A 19,001-nucleotide genomic window follows, 5' to 3' on the forward strand; every position below is an offset into this window, starting at 1 on the left:
ATCCACCAACTACTCTAGCAAACCCCCCATAACAAAATTACGCATGCATACAAATAAGCTAACAAAGCAGCAGACCAATTAGCAAATGAGGCGGTATGGAAAATGATAAAAACCCGACAACAGCTACAACTCACATCTGGGACCACGCTTGTCCAACTTTCCTTACTAGAATTGTTTCAAATGACCAAAATGTTGTCCCAACTGTAAAATGTAATGTCCTCCATTAAATAAAGAAGGCTATTATTGGGGCGTCACATTTCATTAGAGGGGCGTCACCTAATAGGACAAAAACGGGTCACCCAGAAGTAATATCAAAAACCCCTTATCTCAAATAATTTTGTAATGACCGAACAACCCTTTAGTTAATTTTAATTTAATTCAATTTTATTAGATAATAATTAATTTCTACGGTTGGAATCAATCCAAACCTGGACGTAAAACCAATTTCTACGGTTGGAATCAACCCAAACCTGGACGTAAAATCAATTTCTACGGTTGGAATTAAAAGGAACCTGAACGTAAAATTGAAATTTACGGCTAGGTTGACGAAAGGAAAATTCAGTAAACTAAACTAGACGTAAAATTGAAAATTACGGTTGGAATTCAACTAAACCTAGACATAATACAACATGCAAATCAAAGTTTACGGTTGAATTGAACTAAACCTAAACGTAAGTTCTTCAAAAACTAAATTACGGTTGAAAAATCTAGTAACGTACCCAGACGTAACACTAGCAAAAAGTAACTAAAACCCTAATTTTACTTCGATTTCATTCAATCTAACCTATTTTAAGCACAAAAACAAGTAAACAAGGATGGGTATGTTCGATTATTACCTTACATACACCATGAGTTTGTTCGATGAAATGAATTCAAATGGATTTACAATGAAAAGGATGAAGAGAAAGAGGAGAGGAAGAAGAAGATCAATTGAAATGTGAAGAATGAAGAATAGAAATTATGTTTTGTTTATGTTTTTAAGTTTTAATTTTAATTGAAGGGTAGTTTGGACAGTCGCTATTGAATCAAAAGTACCCCATAACCAGATTTTTGGTCACTAAATATTCAAGTAAAGCCCCTGTATTGGATGGTGACGCCTCAATAATAGTCTTCTAAATAAAATTCCCCATTTCCAAAAAAAAAAAAAAAAAAAAAAAAAAAAAAAAAAAAAAGATTGCATTTGGTCCCTCCATCGGTTCGCACTTGGTGTTTTAGCCAGTCGGATGATCCTGCCTTTAGGTTGTCATCTTCAGAGGCTCAAGTCGTACCCTATTTTGTCTGGTCTTCTCATTTTCCCGCTCTTATTTCATTTCCCCCCTCCCTAAAAACCCTAACTCCGAAATTAGCAGAAGGGTAAAATCTCAGTCATGGATGATATTCCTCTTCCAGAAGAACTCGAATGGCTCGAATCCAACAGTCTACTCCCAGAAGAAGAAGAAGAAATATACGAAGAATACGAGGAAGAATTAGAAGTTGTGGTTCCTCATCAAAATCCATCGTCTTCATCTCGAGAAACTGGTAGTACATCTTCATCGCAGAACCAGATCAGCAACAATAACGAGAATAATAAGAAGAGGTCATGGTCAAATTTGAAGGAAAACCCTAATAATACTGATAATAATGTTGATTCTTTGGATGCGAAGCGGAATAAAGTTATCCCTCCTCCTCCACCACCCAGTAGAGAAGAGGGAAAGGTTGGAGGAGATGTTGATATGGATGAGCATGTGGAGGAGGAGGAGGATTGGCTTCGTTATTCACCACCTCCGCAGCCACCATCACCAATTAAAGCGGCAGTACAGGAGAAATTTGTTTATCGATTTGCCTCAGAGATTGATGGGAATTGCATTCCAGTTACTGGACCTAGTGGGGATCGAGTTTATACTAAGATTATTTCGTACCAACAGAATGAAATGCTCAACAATGATCTCAAAAAATTAACTACTAGTACCAAAGGTAAACTTCTAGGGATTTCTCATTTATTTAGAATTTGTTCATAGTTATTCTCTGTTGATGGCTAATCTCTTTCAGATATGCAATATTATAGTTGTGGACTGTTCATTGACATCAGTATTTGAAATTTTTGTACCACAGGTTTAATTTCAGTCCCTGTCACTGTTCTTATGGAAAGATTGGAACAAGATGCTCTAGCAAAGGTATACATCTTCCTTACTTCTGGAAATTGTTTGCGTGATTGGAAACCTTGTGTGGTTTTTGTGAATTTCTTCTTAGTATTGAAGAAGGCATTATTTTTTTTTACACTCCTGAAGTTATCTTGACATTGCATTTTTCGAGATGGTTTTGAGAAATGGTATGCAAACATTTCCTGAGTAAATATGATCTTGGGGTAAGTTACTGTCCAGGCATTTGTATAGGAACATGTCCTATTGGTGAAGGTTCGACAATTCTTAGTGAGCTTCTACTTAGTGAGCTTCTACTTAGTGGTTATCTTCTATCTCGTTGTTGTTCCAGTTATATGTCATTCATGGGATTTTATTTCTTCCTCCTCAATTTCCAATGCTGGAATATGGATGGGTGCATCAACAGCTGAGTTTTGTTGAGGTTGGATCTGGGAGGCTGAGACTTTTGGTCATATAAGATGTGCTGTTAGTAGAGTAGTTTTGTTAAGACAGGAAAATGCAGTAGGTAACTGTGTGTGACAGTGTACTCATAATGAGAGAAGAATTTTTTTTTAATAAATGCTGAGCTTAGGTCTTACTGCGAGGCTAATGATGCATGCATTTCCTCTGAAGCCATTAATTCTGTCTCTAGTGAGTCCACTCCAATTGTAGATTCAGGTCTGTTTATCTCATTTATACTCGAGCTAGCTTCTTTGAAACCAATTTACTTTTTTTTTTGCACCAAGTCATGTTGCCTTTCATGTGAAATGAAGCTATATTAACATGCTCCTTGTTATATGAAAAGATTTAATTGTTAGTACTTCCTGAAGAGCTGTCTATTATCTTAGATGCTTATAATATTGAGGCCTGAGAATTTTTCTTCTACTAATCACCCATGGTTGGTGGCTTTGTTGCATTGAAGGCTTTGCAGGACTCATCTGGATCATCCACTAATTTGATCGATACCCCAAGTTCAGTGGTCACTGAACAGCTTTGGGTGAATAAATACGCTCCAAATTCATTTACAGATCTTTTGAGCGATGAACATACAAATCGTGAGGTAGGAAAGTAATTAAATATTGCAAATGTTTAGCACAGACTCCTGATTTTTTCATTTACTTTTCTTTTTTCTGTACTTTCTTATCTTGGGACATTTATTATAGTTATTACTTGTTGCTTCTGTTTCAGGCTTAATTAACTTCAATAACTGATGCTAACTTCAGCTGGTTTCAGGTCCTCTTATGGTTGAAACAGTGGGATTCTTGCGTATTTGGATCTGAAATTAGGAGTACAACAGATGATGTTTTGACTGCTTTGAGACGGCATTCATCACTTGCTCACCACCAAAAGCTCTCTGGTACCAATCCAAATGGAAAGAACAGAACACCATATTCGACGAACAAATCTTACAAACGTCCAGACAGTTCGTACGGAGAAGAACAAAACATAAAAAGCATCCAAGAGTCATGGAACAATAGGTTAACAGTTACCAGTCCGCCAGATCATAAGGTGAGTTGTATTTATGTTTCTACTTTTTTTTATGGTTAATGAGATTTATATGTGTAACAACACGATACTCTACAGCTAGTATCTGTTAACTCGTAAGTTGTAAGTTAAAGCATGTGATATTTCATTCAAATTCTTGTACTGTCATAGAATATCATACTTTCGGTGATGATCTTGATAGTTCAGAGCAGTTCTCTTTCTGTTGTGATTCTTGAGCTTCACAAGTCCCCGTGATTGTATTTTGTATACTTATTGTAGTTAAGCCCCTAACAATTCGACTTCGTAGGTTTTGTTGCTCTGTGGTCCACCAGGGCTTGGAAAGACGACTCTTGCACATGTAGCTGCTAAGCATTGTGGTTACCGCGTTGTGGAGGTTTGTGCATTCATTTTATGTTTTCAATTATGTTTTCTCTCTTCTTTTTTTGCCTACTTTGCTGGTCTCAGCATGCTCAAAAGTACTTAATGCGCTTGATATTATATCCCTTTGCAGATAAATGCCAGTGATGATAGGTCATCATCATCGATTGAAGCGAAAATTCTTGATGTTGTGCAAATGAATTCCGTCATGGCTGATGCAAAGCCTAAGTGCCTGGTTTGTATTCTTTGAAAATGCTACCTAAAATATGTGTACACGCACACACACTGACACAGTGAATTTTGGGGCCGATTAGGAAATGTCACTTGAAATATTGCCCCACCCCTTTACCACTTTTCCTTGGGGCAATGTGGGAAAAATTTAAATGTAGCGCAATTGTGGCAGTGCCACAACCAACCATTGTTGTGATAATACATGCAAAATGAAAAAGCTGTGTTACAACGATACACCTAAAAATAATAATCAGCCGTATCGATACATATTTACACGGATACGCGTACTAATACTCCCAATACTTCAAGATACAACTCAGTTAGAAAACTTTGACTAAATATTAGAAAATTTAGATATTTTACTAGATTCTATGAGAAGTTTGAACTATAGTGACAAAATATTAGTTCCGAATCTGTCCACAGATCTTGCTCTAGACTTTCTTCCTTCTTATCCAGACTTTTTTTCTCTTCAGTGAGGTTAATCATAAAGATTATATTTTAATCATGCAAACACATGTATGTATTTTGTTAAGTTTCTATCTTATATATAATATTTTTATGTTAAACTACTGATCAATATTGAGTATGCCGTATCGCCATATTTTAGTTTTTCAAGTTGGTGTATCATAGTAGTGTATTGGTATCTTGTATCCGATACAGTATCCGTATCGTTGCAACACAGTGAAAAAGTACTGAGAAAATTAGATTAGTCAGATGACATTCATATTTGCTAGATGGTCGTCGACTATGTTATGTCGTTGATGATGTACCAGTGCTACATCTAAATCTTTCCAGCAGTGTGCTGCCACTTGGAGATTAATCATTTTTTTTAAAAAATTAGCTCTTTTATAACTGCTAGTCCCATAAATAGCTCATTCATCCATGATAAAGGAAGGATACATCATTCTTTTAAAGTTTTATAAGCTTATTGTAGAGGGTGTTAATATTTTTTGGAAAATGCCGAGTTTGGATATTATGATTATCTACATGGCAAGGAGAACATCTGCACCAAAATTTAGCTTTATCTTCGTAGACTATAGAAAGTGGTGCAACTGTGGCGAAATAAGAAAGATCTTCAATAGGGCGTACACTGGAATGGTTCCGGGGTTGGTTGGAAGAGGTTGATCTCATCAAGAAATCGCAATAACAAGTTTGATTTGGGATGGGTAGGGCCCCATGGAAGTCGAAAACAGACCGTGATTAACCTGTGTAACTGTTGATGAGGATGATCTGCTTTATGAGTAACACATTCTCACCGAGATCAGCCTTTGAGTTTCCATGTGGCTCCACCCAAGCCACTGTAATTTATTGAACAAGCAGATTCTTTGCATGTAGACAAAGAAGTTTCATAATTATGTAATTTATTTACTGTAAGCCACTGTAATTTTTCTTATGTTTGCATCATTAACAGATAATTGACGAGATTGATGGAGCTCTTGGTGAAGGAAAGGGTGCTGTGGAGGTGATTATGAAAATGGTAAGCAACACATATCTTTTGCAAGTCATACAAGGATAAATTCCTTCCTTTTGTACATTTACTCGTTCCACTTTCCATGAACTACTACTTTTGTAACGGTAGAAACCTATGCTTACATCTTTATAGAACTGGATATTATATTCAGAACAATTATGCGATCGATCTTTTGAGTAGACAGTCCAAAAAATTAAAATAAACTCTTTTGAGTAGACCTAAATCTTGAGCAGACTTCGCCAGAGCACCATGGTATCAACAGAAAGAAATCAGCATTGTCTCCGGAGAACAGCTTTTGCTATCATCTCAATGATTTCCAAGATAGGTTTCTCCCAACTTAATCCCCACAATACTGCTGCCTTTGAAATTAAGCTCTGCTTCGTGTACATATCTGTAGCGTTTATACTGAGATTGTGCTCCATGATTGTAGAACCTATACAGGGATTGTGATCCATAATAAAACTTGCATAATCAGCAGGTATTTTGAATTTCATATTTTGATCTAGAGGGTGAGATGAAACTCAGACAGAATTTGCCAAAATGAGCTTTGAACTGACCAGGAATTGTGATCTGAACATATGAGTTACCCGGGGGAACTTTGTCTTTCGAAGCATTGGTATTCACATTCGTTTGATTAACTGAGTCCTGGATTATTCCTGTTGGATCTGTGAGTTTTTGCGAACAGCCGTTTGAACCTGTATTATAAATGGCCCATATGATTGTAGTTTACCAGTTTAGCTGTTTTCCTCGTTAAATCAAGAAATAAACTGATCCTGAATTGAATTTCTGTTGAATGAGGCAATTAGCAAATAACAACCAACAGAAGCCTGCTTATGTACACTCATTCATAAATCTTGCACCAGAATGGTGCTTGCTGTGCGACACGATCAAATTTCTTATCTTTTGCTCGACAAAGTCAACCAATCACTTTTCAGATGGACCTGATGAAGAGATGTTCATGTGTATATGCTTTTAATGAATGCTGCACTAGCACATAATACTGTAGAGGTTAACGTCAAATCAGGACCATTATAGTGAAGTAGTTATGTTCTATAATGTTTAACTGCAGACTAAACTGTGAAAGCCCTTACTTAACTCACCAGCTAACAATTATCACTTGATGTGAATGCAGATTGCAGCTGAAAAAAAGTACGAAGCTGGAAAGGAAAATGTTGCTCAAAAGGAGCAACATGGGAAGGTTTCATCAAAAAGAGGAAAAAAATCTGCAACATTATCAAGGCCTGTAAGACTTAGTATTGGGCAGACTTTTTTTTGTGTATTTGTAAGTGTTTATCTATTTTGTTTCAGGTTATTTGGTTGTGATTTAACAAGTATGATTGTTTCAAATGAAGGTTATCTGCATATGTAACGATCTTTTTGCGCCAGCACTGCGACCACTGCGACAAGTGGCAAAGTAAGCCTCTGTTTGTACGTTACTTGGGGTTTTACCATTCCGTGAATTGCTTTCATGCTCTCTGTTTTATATGAAGTGATTACACAGGAGGGTTTTCTGAATCTTGTGATTAAAACTGCAATTATTTGTTTATGTATTGTAGGGTGCATATGTTTGTTAAGCCAACAGTCAATCGTGTGGTGAGCAGGTAAATTATGAGCTACATAGTGAACTTCTTTATTAGTTTCGAATGCAATTTGTTAGTGTACAACCTATTGTTATTCATGTATTCTGCCTGTTTAAAATGCTCAACGCTGTGCTAAATGGGATTCTACTTCATCCGAATATGAATATGTGTTAGGCTAAAGTATATCTGCAATATGGAAGGATTCAGGACAAGTTCCACCGCACTTACTGCACTTGCTGCGCATACTGGTAAGTGAAAATTTCACATTTGGCGTGGCTAGTTCAGTTACTGATTGAAAGCAGGCTTGAAAAGCTGAACTCAGTCCATGATAAAAACACTTACAGAGATGCAAAGATGATTGTTACGGAAACTTGAAGCAGAACCACATACCAATAAGTAACTACCATAGACCTAAGCATGAGAGTTTATTAACTGAAGCAGATAAGATATCCTCCCGTAGGTGTAACACTAGACATCTAAATGCTTGAAGCAGGGAAACTATGATAGACTTTTGCCTCAAAACGTCTCCCTTAGACAAGGACCTGCTGTTCTCATGTGGAAACACAAAAAGAGAAGAAAAAGAAAAATGTCTGTTGTTATAATTATATCACTCAAAAACCATTTTATGTGCGCGCTCCAGTTGCTAAAATCTTGACATGATTTTCTGGCTTCTGATCCATTTTCTCAATCGTCTTGCATCTTACTCTTTGACTGTTTCTTTTTTCATCTAGAATGTGACATACGATCATGCCTGAATACGCTTCAATTTCTTAACAAGAAGAGAGAAACCCTTAATGCGGTAAGCTGCTGAAGATATTTCCTATTTTGAAAGAATTTTTCTCTCTTAAAAGATTAATTTTTCTCTGCATCTTCTGGTATTTATTCAGGCAGATATCAGCTCTCAAGTTGGTCACAAGGACATGTCAAAAAGCGTGTTTGATGTTTGGAAAGAGGTAATGCTATGGTGATGCTATAGCGATGTTCTTTATTAACTATAACCTATTTTAATCACTTTCTTGACATTTCTGTTTGTGAAGGTCTTCCATAAGAGAAAACCAAAAGGAGAACTGAATCCCATGGCCAGTGCTGTGTCTAGTGATTTTGACTTTCTACACTCCCTCATAACTAACTGGTAAGAGAAGAGAAAGCCAAAACTTGTTCTGTGCCAAAGTTTCTGGTGATATGTCTTATGCTTATCCTCCCATATTCAATTTTTTTTTACAGTGGCGACTATGACTTGACAATGGATGGTATTCATGAGAACATTTTGCAGCTCCACTATCATGATCCCATGATGCAAAAAACAGTAAGTCTTTATCGCATTTCTCTCTCTTACAACTGTTGACTTACTGTTTTTACCTTGATTATTTGCTTACATTTGATCCAACATTTTTATCATGATAGTGTTAAATTGAAACATGTGCTGATTTGCTAAAATCATTTTTACTTGGAGGTCAAATGCATAAACACGCTTGGAGTTTCTGATCATTTGCATCAGTATATCATGCGAACTCAACAGATGTCACTTCTTGGTACATTCACACTTTCTATCCCATCTTTTGCTAAAGGGTTAAAATAGTGCTGTTTCTGATGCCTCTTTATTTGCATCTTATCAGCTTATCAGCCTTCTTCCGCGATATCTATTGGCCGTGTAATAGCCCAGATACAAAAGCCAAATATTGAATGGCCAAAGTCTTCACAAAGGTCTCTTTTCTGACTAATGTGAACAATGCTTTTCTCAATTGCTGAATATCATACCATTGTTAATTAAGTAAACACATGAATATTGATGTCAATTCACTTGTCAGATATCGTTTGCTCGTAGAAAAGAAAGACCTTTTAAAGTGCTGGTGCAGCAAAATACCGCCATCGATTTCAAGGCATCTGTCAACTGAATCTTTTGTGGGAGATGCTGTGTCTCTGTTATTGTATATACTATCCCCACCTACTTTACGACCTGTAAGTAATAGATCACACAGCATTTTTGCTCCTGTGTATGCTTTCAGCTTAGCTATTATCTTCGCTTGCTTCCTATCAGGATTTGCACTTTATCAATCTGACGAGATACTACAGTTAGGATTTTCAAATGAGATGAGAGAAAACATAAGTAGATGACCCTGTATCCAACCTTATACTTTGCTGGTTTATATATCGTGGTTCCTTCCAGTGTTTTTTTATATTAATAAGTCTTACTTGATTCGGGTTTTCCCAAGTACTAGTGTCTTGCAAAAAACAAAAACAAAACGTGTTTTTAAGAATTTATTCGGAAGCTTCCAGAATGGACAAAAGAATAATAAATTGGAGGTGTTTCTCCAACCAGTTGTTTCATCCTTTAAGCAAACTTGAGGACCTAATAAGAAGATTAATAGGCATACTATTGGTCCCCTTGGTGCTTAGCCACTATACCTATCAGTTCTATTAAACCTAGAAGTGATACACTGGAGGCTTCCAATGTTAATATCAATAGGTTGATTGTTTCTCTCCACTATCCTCCAAGAGGGTAAAAAGATTTCTGAGAGTTGTTTCTTGGACCGGAATGAGAGTACCTGGGTTCTCTTAAAAGTGTAGCATGCCCAGCTCTCACTGTGGTTCGCTGTGGTGGAAAAACCTGGCTGGGGAAAGGTGGAAATCTAGTTGTAGTATATCTTAGGAAACTGTAGGTGGGACTAAGATTAAAGATTTCAAATGATTTTTACATTGCGTATCTATGATTGGTGATGAAACTCACATGGTTTGGAGAAAATGGAACACTGAGTTTGGATCTGTTAGCTTTTTGAGATCTTTTGCATTATATGAAATTAACCTATCCTTACTGCAGTTATGTTTAAAACATTTTCAGCTTTTCAGTTTTTTATGTTTTTTCACATGCTAGTATGCTGACACATATCTCAGGTTCAGTTTGTATGATTGTAGTGTAATTTGCTTGAAATTTGATGAAATATTTGGTGTTCACTGGTGTATTTGTACTCTCAGGTTGCATTGCACTTGCTATCTGAAAGAGAGAAGAACGATATGTCTCAGTTAGTCAATACTATGGTGTCATTTTCCATATCGTATAAGAATATGAATCCACAAACACCAGCAAATACGTCGAGATATGGAGCAGCTTTAGATGCACCAACACTTTCATTGGATCCCCCAATTGGAAACTTTATTAACTTCAAGGTTGGGATTTCTGTTTTGTTTCTCCTTAATTTTGCCACCATATATTATAGAATTTTATCGTTTAGTTTCATATCCTAAGAACAACAAATCTGTTTGTGATGTTTAATCAGGACTATGTATCTGACCATTTCGGACTCTCTTTAGCTGTGAAGCAGCTTTTGGTGCACGAGGTGGGTGATGTCTCTCATTTAAATATATTTTGCTCTTATTGGCTATATCGTACATCCTTTATGCAGGAGTTGGTTATAGGTCCAGCACAAAGCCAGATATTAGTTAGGTCACTTCCAGGTGGATTCCTCATGATCGCATGCATGCCAACATTAATCTCTCGAAGTTTACAGTACTGATGTATGTTGACAAAGAAAGCAGTTTCCGCAGTGGATATATATCTGTGATCTATTGATGTGTGTTTGTAAGAATGGTTATGTGAATGGTTTTCCCTTCGCTAAATACAGCAATCTCATCATGCTTTTGTCAGCATGTGACAGTCAATGTTCAGTTGAGGTTTGATGTATGTTTGCTTCTTTTTAATGCTGTATGTTCGGTGTCCAGTTTTGTCCCCCCTGCTTAAAATGTTTCGTCGCTTACTCTGCCATGTTTTGGAGTCAGATTATTGTGGCTGATATTTACCCGCTTTTGGTGCTCAGTTGTTTGTTAAAAATATTTATAATAAAATAAAGAATGTTAAGTACGTTATGGATTTTGGCCTGTTTACACGTCTTCCTTCTGATTAACAGAAGTTATTGCTATAAACTTAAATCATATTTGGTCTCTCTGCGGTTAGATATAACTAGATATATTTATCACTTTATTGCAACATGAAGCACTGCTGTTAGTTTATCTATATTTCTGATAAACATCATAAAGATGCCAGTGCTTTTGGCTTGTTGGCTACATGTCTTCTAAAGCTGCTTCCTTGAATACAAGCTAAAAGACACAATGATTTTTAAATATAGTTTACTCTTTTGCAGGTTGAAAAGCAAAAGATTCTATCTGGAAGTATCAACTCTAGATCTAATCATTCAAATGATGGGGAAAGTAACACCATAGAAGGTGATGGCAATGCCTTCTCCACTAAAGTAAAAAACAAGACTTCAAATGGGGTGCAGAGCGCAGAAGTTCCAAAAGGCCAGTTGATTCCAGGGCATCAATGTGATGAAGAGAATATTAACATCGCTAGAAACATGACACCATCAACATCAGGTTCCAATACAAGCGTAGCAGCTGGGAACATTGAAGTTAAGGCCTCTCAGAGTGTTGCGAAAAAGAAGCATTGTGGTGCCTCTAACTTCTTTGACAGGTTAGATCTTGTTCTTATGACTCACATTTTTTTTTTCCTTACAGAGTCTGCTATTTTCCTATTCTCTTCCTTCAGAGAGTCGGTATCATTTTTACGCCGCATTGTTCCAGTTCCATATCTATATCCTCTCTCTCCCTCTCTCATTTTACTATCTTTCACGAATCAGGTTCAGAAAAGGTGGTGGCAAAAATTCTGCAAATGCTGGGAATGCCTTGCAGAAGTCAGCTACCATAGAGAGGGATTCCCGCCCTTTAATATTCAAGTTCAATGAGGTATGCCCTTAGTTTTTTGATAACCGGTATATATTGAGCCGCATACGTAAGCACACCCTTGCTTCTGTTTTGGGTTGTTTTGTTTCTGAAATATGCTGCATGGTTTGCGTTGTTTGCATTACTACCTCTAATAGAGCTGCATACACACTATGGTCATGAAAAAGATCTATGATAGTGACATAAATCTTTTGAATGCTCTCGCCATGTTGAAGGTTTGAAGAATGCTGTTTATCAAGATTGTTATTTTCGTCAAAATGCTTTATTCTACATCAAGACAGAAGGCTTAATTAGTTCCTGAAAGTGGCTTGGTTTATGGAATTTAAACATAGGACAAAATATTGCAGTCGTTTTTCTGCTCCTTTTTTTGTGTAGATGAAGCCGTTACTGCAATAGAATTAGTATAGATTATAGAATCATTGTCTTATCAATTACACAAAATTCTTAAATACAATATAATGAAGCCCCAAAACCTTGTACTTAATGATATTTTGGTCAAATCTTTTTGGTATATTTTGTAAACATATGCTTCCAAAATGACATTGTAGCTCTATAGATCTTATGAAACCTGCATGGAAATCAAAATGTTTCGTAGTGTACTTCCATACTTCCATAGACTAACATAAAGTTGCTTTTGCTGTGACAGGGATTTACAAATGCAGTAAAAAGGCCTGTAAGAATTTCCGAATTGCTTTGAGATTACAAAACACAAGTAAATTTCTGTTTCCTTTGTCACTAGCTGGCGGACATGCACGGTGCATAACTGGCGCCTGTGGATGTACAAGTTTCATTCTGTTTCGATGTAATTTTGTCCCGGTAATCGAAGTATTGTATTGATGGCTGTTAAAAGGGGACCAAAATTTCATATAGTAAAATGACTAAAATATCCTTAGATTCCATTAGATTTAGTAAAATTGCTGAAATATTTTGTGGGTGGCAACAGCTCATGCACAATAAGCAGCTGGTAAAGAACAGCCAACAATAATGAGTGTTCAAATAGGGTGGTCTGTCTGTTTAAATCAATTAGGATGTTAATGCAACAAAAATAAGGAGAAGAATTTGGTATGTATCACGCATTCACGCCAAACTAAAATCATTCATATGCATAAATGCAGTCACCATACTGGTGCAAGTACGAGTCAATGATTTTTTCTTGAGAACTTCAATATCACCGTCAAAACCTAGAACATAGTACTATTGAGATGATGAGAGAAGACCAAAAATTGGACAACATCCCATGCTCTCCACGCTTACCAGACATCCCATGTCCGTGTGATAGCCGGTGAATAGAGGTGTATGAGCTCAACTATATTTATCCAAACAGGAAAATTCGCGGTTTCGTTCGAGTCTGGTTTTGTGGCTTTGAAAATTAGTAGTGGTTCCATCCGTTAAAAGCAAGCAATATGGTAGGATTCTCTGGGTTATATCTCCACATTGTAGCCAAAGTAATTAGTATTCCTCTCAAATGTGCAGCGTCAGTTAGCCAAGCCATGATAATGTCACCACAATCAACCAATATTCATAGCAGCCAAGAGGTTTTACACTGGTAATGCAGCTGAACCAGACAGACATTGTTTGCAGCCCTTAGATACAACAACATTACATCCATGAGTAGTAACTAACTGGAATAATGCAATTTGTATTACATCTATCTGTGGTACACTGCTGGTATGATTTGTACAAATTAAACTTTGCAGCTCTTGAATGGACAACAACCGTTAAAACGGTGGTTTTGACCAGTAGTTACAGAAATACCAGAAGCTGTTAGTTACAGAACTAAGAAGTCTTACATTGGCCTCCAAGAAGAAACTGCAAACATAATTTTCCCCTTCCATCCTAGAAGCAACCACCGGCTATCTTCATCTATAACAAAATCCTTATGGTAGTCTGTTATTGCTTGCTCTTTTGCCTTCTTCATGATGTGCGTATTCAGTGGGAGTTGCATGAATCCAGCCTTTATATTCCTTGACTGCCACTGCTTATAAGTCTCTGGCCTCTCAATCCTCTCTGATCCCTCGCATGCTATGATGTTGAAAGCCTCCTTCCCAAACAAATATCTTTCAATGTTTATCCTCTCTGAACTTTCACGGGGGACAACTGTTTCAAGCACATCAAAGATGGAAGAAAAGTGAAAGAGAGCATCCCGGAACCGAGAAATAAAGAATGGGGAATTATAGGTACCATTCACAACCCCGTGGATGAAAATATTAGGATTCATCTTCCTTATCAGCTTCAGAACAGAATCCCTTGCACTGTCCATTATCACACTCTCATCAGGTAAGTTCTTACCTTGATTGATACAGTTGGCAATAAGAAGCTCACCTTTATTAATCTTGAGATCCTCCAGTTGAATGGTTTCCCATTTCTGAGCAATGCCATGGTACTCGAATGGGACATTGAGTTCTTTGGCATAATCTCTTAAACGACGACCTGTTTCTTCAACCCTTTCAGCTGGACGGAGACCAGGTAAGGGTAATTCTATCCCTGTAATCCTGAGTTTAGGAGGACCACCCTTTCTCTTCGAAAGGCATCGGATAAGGCAAGGCCATTGGAATCCATAAAGTATGCCGAAATCTATAATGTGGAGAGAAGCAACACTTTCAGCCAGATAACCAATTGTTTGGTTAGCAAAGAAATTCGATATCGTCAGGAAGGGGAGTGCAACCATAAAGAGCTGATAAGCTTTCAGCATTTCAGGAACTGATGGCATCTCGTGCTGGAGAGTTGAGTAAATCTGGCTCCCGGATCCAGCCAAACGTGCCTCAAGACCATCAGCAAAGTAATGAGCTAACCTCTGTGAAGCATCTCCATAAGGGGAAGAATGTTGTCTAAGCTGATTCAAATGTTCGCTGGCAGTCCTATGATTACCAGCAGCAACAGCTTCGGCACATTGGATAAGTAAGGTATCCAGGTCCCTTTTGCCGGACTGTTTCTTCCCACGGGACACTCTTCCATCATTTCGGTGCAAGTTCTTGCGTCTTTGAATTTTCAATGATTCACGGAGAATTGAATCCGCCTTCTCCGCATTTTCATCATTACTAATCAACACCATATCAAACATTGCTTTCTGTACTGCAGCCAATTGCTTATTGCTCTTCCCTTCTAAATCTACATCTTCCCTGTGCACATTTTTCTTTTCTCTTGACCGGTATGGTGAATTCTGTAGCACATCCTTCTCCAAGTGAACTACAGAATCCCTGGCTTCACTAGCTTCTTTATTTCTTCTACCATAAGAGAATCTGTTGCGCTCTAGGTTAATAATCAGGTTATTATCATCTGGAAGAAATTTATTTGCTTCTTCAACACCTTTTCTGAACTGCCAAATGGGTTCACTCTCTGAATGCACATCTGGAACCTGAACCTTACCCACCCCCGACTCCCCTAATCCTTCTACAACAGAAATGAAATTGTTTGGTGGGTTGTTGTAAGACAATCGAGGAGTCGCCTCTCCCCGAATAGTAAAATGACTAGGAACATTTTCGGTGTTGAACAAAGATTCATAGGCATTCAGACCACCTATCCAACTAGTTTCAACTGCATTTTCACTACCATTGTAATGAGTGAAGTTCTCAATTTGATCTACAGGATTACAATCAATGGGATACTTCTGACCGAGGATATCATAGAATGGTTTTTCTGCAGATTGAAGAGCTAAGTAGTCTTTCTGGGACATGAAAATTTTGTCTTCATTGTTCTCTTCCATAAGCATCTGGCTTATGTAGTTGAGAACCGCATCAGAAAAATCAAATTCCTCCTCTTGGCTTACATTTGAAGATGATGATGTATCAGTACTACTACTACCACTACTATTACCACTGGTATTAAATCTATGATGGGTTTGATCCATTAGCTTCCTTAACACTCAATCAAAACAGACATCAAATTCTAAATCAAACAAACTTATACTCATAGATTCATGAAAGACGCAACATAAGAATTACTTAACCGATCAATAGTTACAGTAGGTGGTAATGAAATTTGAATGAAGATAATTAAGGAAAGAAAAGCGTACCTCCAGACTAAAAGAGAAAGCCTGAATAAGTTATTGTCCTTCAGAAGTTTTGACTTATTTCAGAATATTTTGGGAAGGAAGGAGAATCAAGCAAACGGTGGGGTTTCAAGTTTCATAATAATATACTAAGAATTAACGTTAGTGTCACCAAGCCCGCACCACTATAATAAATAAATAACCAAAGGGAAGGAATATAAAACAATCAGTAACAATGACCTGCTACACAGCCTTTATAGATCTGGAGATTAGTGATGATACTCAAAAGATTCTCTAAACTTTGCTTCTCTTTAAACTTTAGAGAACACAAAACTTATCTTACGGACCATGAGATCATCTAGATGAGACATGCCGAGCAGTCACAAATCATTTTTGGCATTTCATTCCTCCATGATGATATTTTCTTGGTGGAGTTGGAGTTGACTACGAAGAAAATGTCTTCATGTCGTAAGTAATTCTGGTCAAAGTCATTCTTGGCGTACTGGGAACCATGTTGAGGTCGTTGACAGGCTTCTCTGATAATGTCACCACAATAAGTACCAATATTCAAAACAGCGAAAGAGTTAATAGGATGGTGAAGTCAAGTCAAATAAGTTTGACTTGACTTAGATCAGTTGAGTCAGTCTTGTTATCTGAGTCAGTTGTTCCGTTTTCAGACAACTTAAATGTTCTGTAATAAATATGTCTGAATACTGTCTGTTTTGGGACACATTGTTTTCTCTGCAATAAAATTCTTCTTTCTTGTCTTGTGTTCATCTTTGATTACTTTCAGTTCATCTTGATTATCATGAGAACATAAGAATTCTCGTGGTATCAGACTAGTTTTTCGATCCTCTTTCAAACCTTAATAATTTTTCTCAACAATTTTTGGGTTATTCGATCAATTCAGGGTAACATCAGTACAACAATTTTTTCCACAAATCATTTTTTTTAGGGTTCTTACAAAATTTATATGGTAACAACTCGAAGATCTAAATACACAAACGTCAACAACAACAGAAGCAGTAACATCAACAACAACAATACAAACAATTTCTTGTCTTCAGATCTGGAAATTCTTCAATCAAGTCAAAATTCTAATACAATGGCTTCTGCTGGTAATTCTTGTACTCTACCTTTTACAAATATTTCAAACTTTGTTTCAATGAAGCTTGACTCGACCAATTTTCTGCTTTGGCGAGATCAATTTGTGGGAGTTTTGTTCTCCTGTGATCTTTATGGATATGTTAATGGTGATATCATTGAACCACCACAAAAAGTTATAGTAGATGGTGTTGAAACAGTTAATCCTGAGTGGGTTTCTTGGAGAAGATTGGATAGATTTGTGTCAACTTGTTTAAAAGCAACCTTTACTCCAACAGTTAGTGGTGATGTTCTTGGATTGTCTACTGCTAAAGAAATTAGGGATTTTCTTGAACAAAGTTTTAAAACACAATTTATTGCTAGAAAAAGCATGTTAAGATCTCAATTGAATAGTCTTAAGAAGGGGAACATGTCTATTGTTCAATATCTACAAAAGATCAAGTCTATAACAGATTATTTTGCAGCTATTGGTGAGAAAGTTAGTGATGAAGATCTTATGATGTTTGTGTTGAATGGGTTAGGAAGTGAATATGATGTCTTTTTTATTTCATCACAAAACAGAGAGAAACCTTATTCCTTTGGAGAAGTCAAGGCTAGTTTACTTTCTCATGAGCAATTTCTTGCTGAGAGACATCAGAATAACTCCAATGTTTATGATGATCAAAATTCAGCATTTTATGCCAGAAATGGACAATCTACTTATAATAATAACAATAGAAGAAATGGTGGAAATAACAAAAATAGAACTGGTGGACCTTATAAGAACAACCAATATCAACATGGGTCTAGCTCAGGTTCTTCAAATACTTCATATCAAAATGGAACTACTTCAAATGGAAATGGTGATATAAGACCTTACATGGATTTCTCAAAGGTATTCTGTCATATATGTAAGAAGAATGGTCATATGACATCTAGGTGTTTCTTTAGTCACAAGCTCATTATGCAGCTTCAGATGTTCAGCAAAATTATCAGCAACCATTAACATCTTCTTCTGGTACTCATCAAGCCTTTACAAGTTTGAATGTTAATAGCTCTGCAGTTAATGATGATCCTTCTTCAAGTACTGTGTGGATTACTGATAGTGGAGCTTCTTCAGCACATATGACTGGTGATAGATCCATTCTTACTAATACTTCCAACTTCAAAGGAAATGCGCATGTGGTTATTGGAAATGGTAAGATTCTATCCATCTCACTTACTGGCAGTTCAAACATTCAGACACCAACAACTAGTTTTGTGTTAGATAAAGTTTTACATGTGCCTGATATGCAACATAACTTACTGTCAGTAGCTAAGTTTACTAAGGATAATATTTGTTATATCACATTTGATCCTTTTGGCTATGAGATAAGAGGCTTGTATAATCATGTGTTGTTAGCTAAGGGACAGATGGTCAACAATTTATATCCAATATCTACACTTAAAATGCAGTATGCCTTTTCATCTCTAGTTGCATCTTCTGATTTATGTCATAGTAGGTTAGGCCATCCTTCATCAAAAATAGTTCGTCAACTGCATACTGATAAACTGATTGTGTTAATTTCTGCTCAAAAAGATACTCTTTGCCATTCTTGTCAACTAGCTAAAAGTAAAAGACTTCCATTTCATGCTTCTACTTCACATACAACTTCTCCACTTGCTTTAATTCATTGTGATGAATGGGATCCTGCTCTTGTGTCTTCTTTATCTGGACATAGACATTATGTTTTGTTTGTTATTGATTTTAGTAGATTTCATTCGATTTATCCAATGCAAGCTAAATCAGAAGCCTTACAATGTTTTCAGCATTTCAAAACTCTTACTGAAAAATTATTTAATGCCAAAATTCTTTACTTTCAAACTGATGGTGCTAGTGAGTTGGTTAAAGGTTACTTTTAAGCTGTTTTTGGAGTCTTGTGGTATTAAATTGA

The 19,001-nt window shown here is 36.7% G+C and overlaps 2 protein-coding genes across 2 annotated transcripts; one reads left to right on the forward strand and one right to left on the reverse strand.

Moving 5' to 3' along the window:
• The first annotated feature begins 1,262 nt into the window (after positions 1-1,262).
• On the forward strand, positions 1,263-12,936 carry LOC113296780 (chromosome transmission fidelity protein 18 homolog). The gene is made up of 23 exons (XM_026545120.1): positions 1,263-1,953; positions 2,092-2,153; positions 3,040-3,177; positions 3,351-3,626; positions 3,910-3,996; positions 4,114-4,215; positions 5,623-5,688; positions 6,815-6,925; positions 7,035-7,096; positions 7,239-7,283; positions 7,437-7,510; positions 7,994-8,061; positions 8,150-8,215; positions 8,300-8,394; positions 8,487-8,568; positions 8,716-8,794; positions 8,879-8,966; positions 9,071-9,221; positions 10,236-10,427; positions 10,538-10,597; positions 11,399-11,727; positions 11,894-11,999; positions 12,643-12,936. Exons 1-23 carry the CDS (start codon positions 1,368-1,370, stop codon positions 12,691-12,693), a joined length of 2,976 nt encoding a protein of 991 aa, XP_026400905.1. The 5' UTR covers positions 1,263-1,367; the 3' UTR covers positions 12,694-12,936.
• Positions 12,937-13,493: 557 nt separating this feature from the next.
• LOC113296781 (scarecrow-like protein 14) lies at positions 13,494-16,275 on the reverse strand. Its single transcript, XM_026545121.1, has one exon. The coding sequence runs from the start codon at positions 15,841-15,843 to the stop codon at positions 13,783-13,785; it is 2,061 nt and encodes a 686-aa protein (XP_026400906.1). The 5' UTR covers positions 15,844-16,275; the 3' UTR covers positions 13,494-13,782.
• Positions 16,276-19,001: the final 2,726 nt, after the last annotated feature.

This window comes from Papaver somniferum, chromosome 7 (assembly GCF_003573695.1).
Source record: "Papaver somniferum cultivar HN1 chromosome 7, ASM357369v1, whole genome shotgun sequence".
Classification (NCBI taxonomy): domain Eukaryota; kingdom Viridiplantae; phylum Streptophyta; class Magnoliopsida; order Ranunculales; family Papaveraceae; genus Papaver; species Papaver somniferum.

Excerpts from the sequence above, each read along its gene's own strand:
- LOC113296780 (XM_026545120.1), top strand. The coding sequence starts at position 1,368 with ATGGATGATATTCCTCTTCCAGAAGAACTCGAATGGCTCGAATCCAAC. Across the intron at positions 8,062-8,149 it reads AGAGAGAAACCCTTAATGCG|GCAGATATCAGCTCTCAAGT; the intron begins GTAAGCTGCTGA and ends GTATTTATTCAG. Across the intron at positions 9,222-10,235 it reads CCCCACCTACTTTACGACCT|GTTGCATTGCACTTGCTATC; the intron begins GTAAGTAATAGA and ends TTGTACTCTCAG.
- LOC113296781 (XM_026545121.1), bottom strand. The coding sequence starts at position 15,843 with ATGGATCAAACCCATCATAGATTTAATACCAGTGGTAATAGTAGTGGT.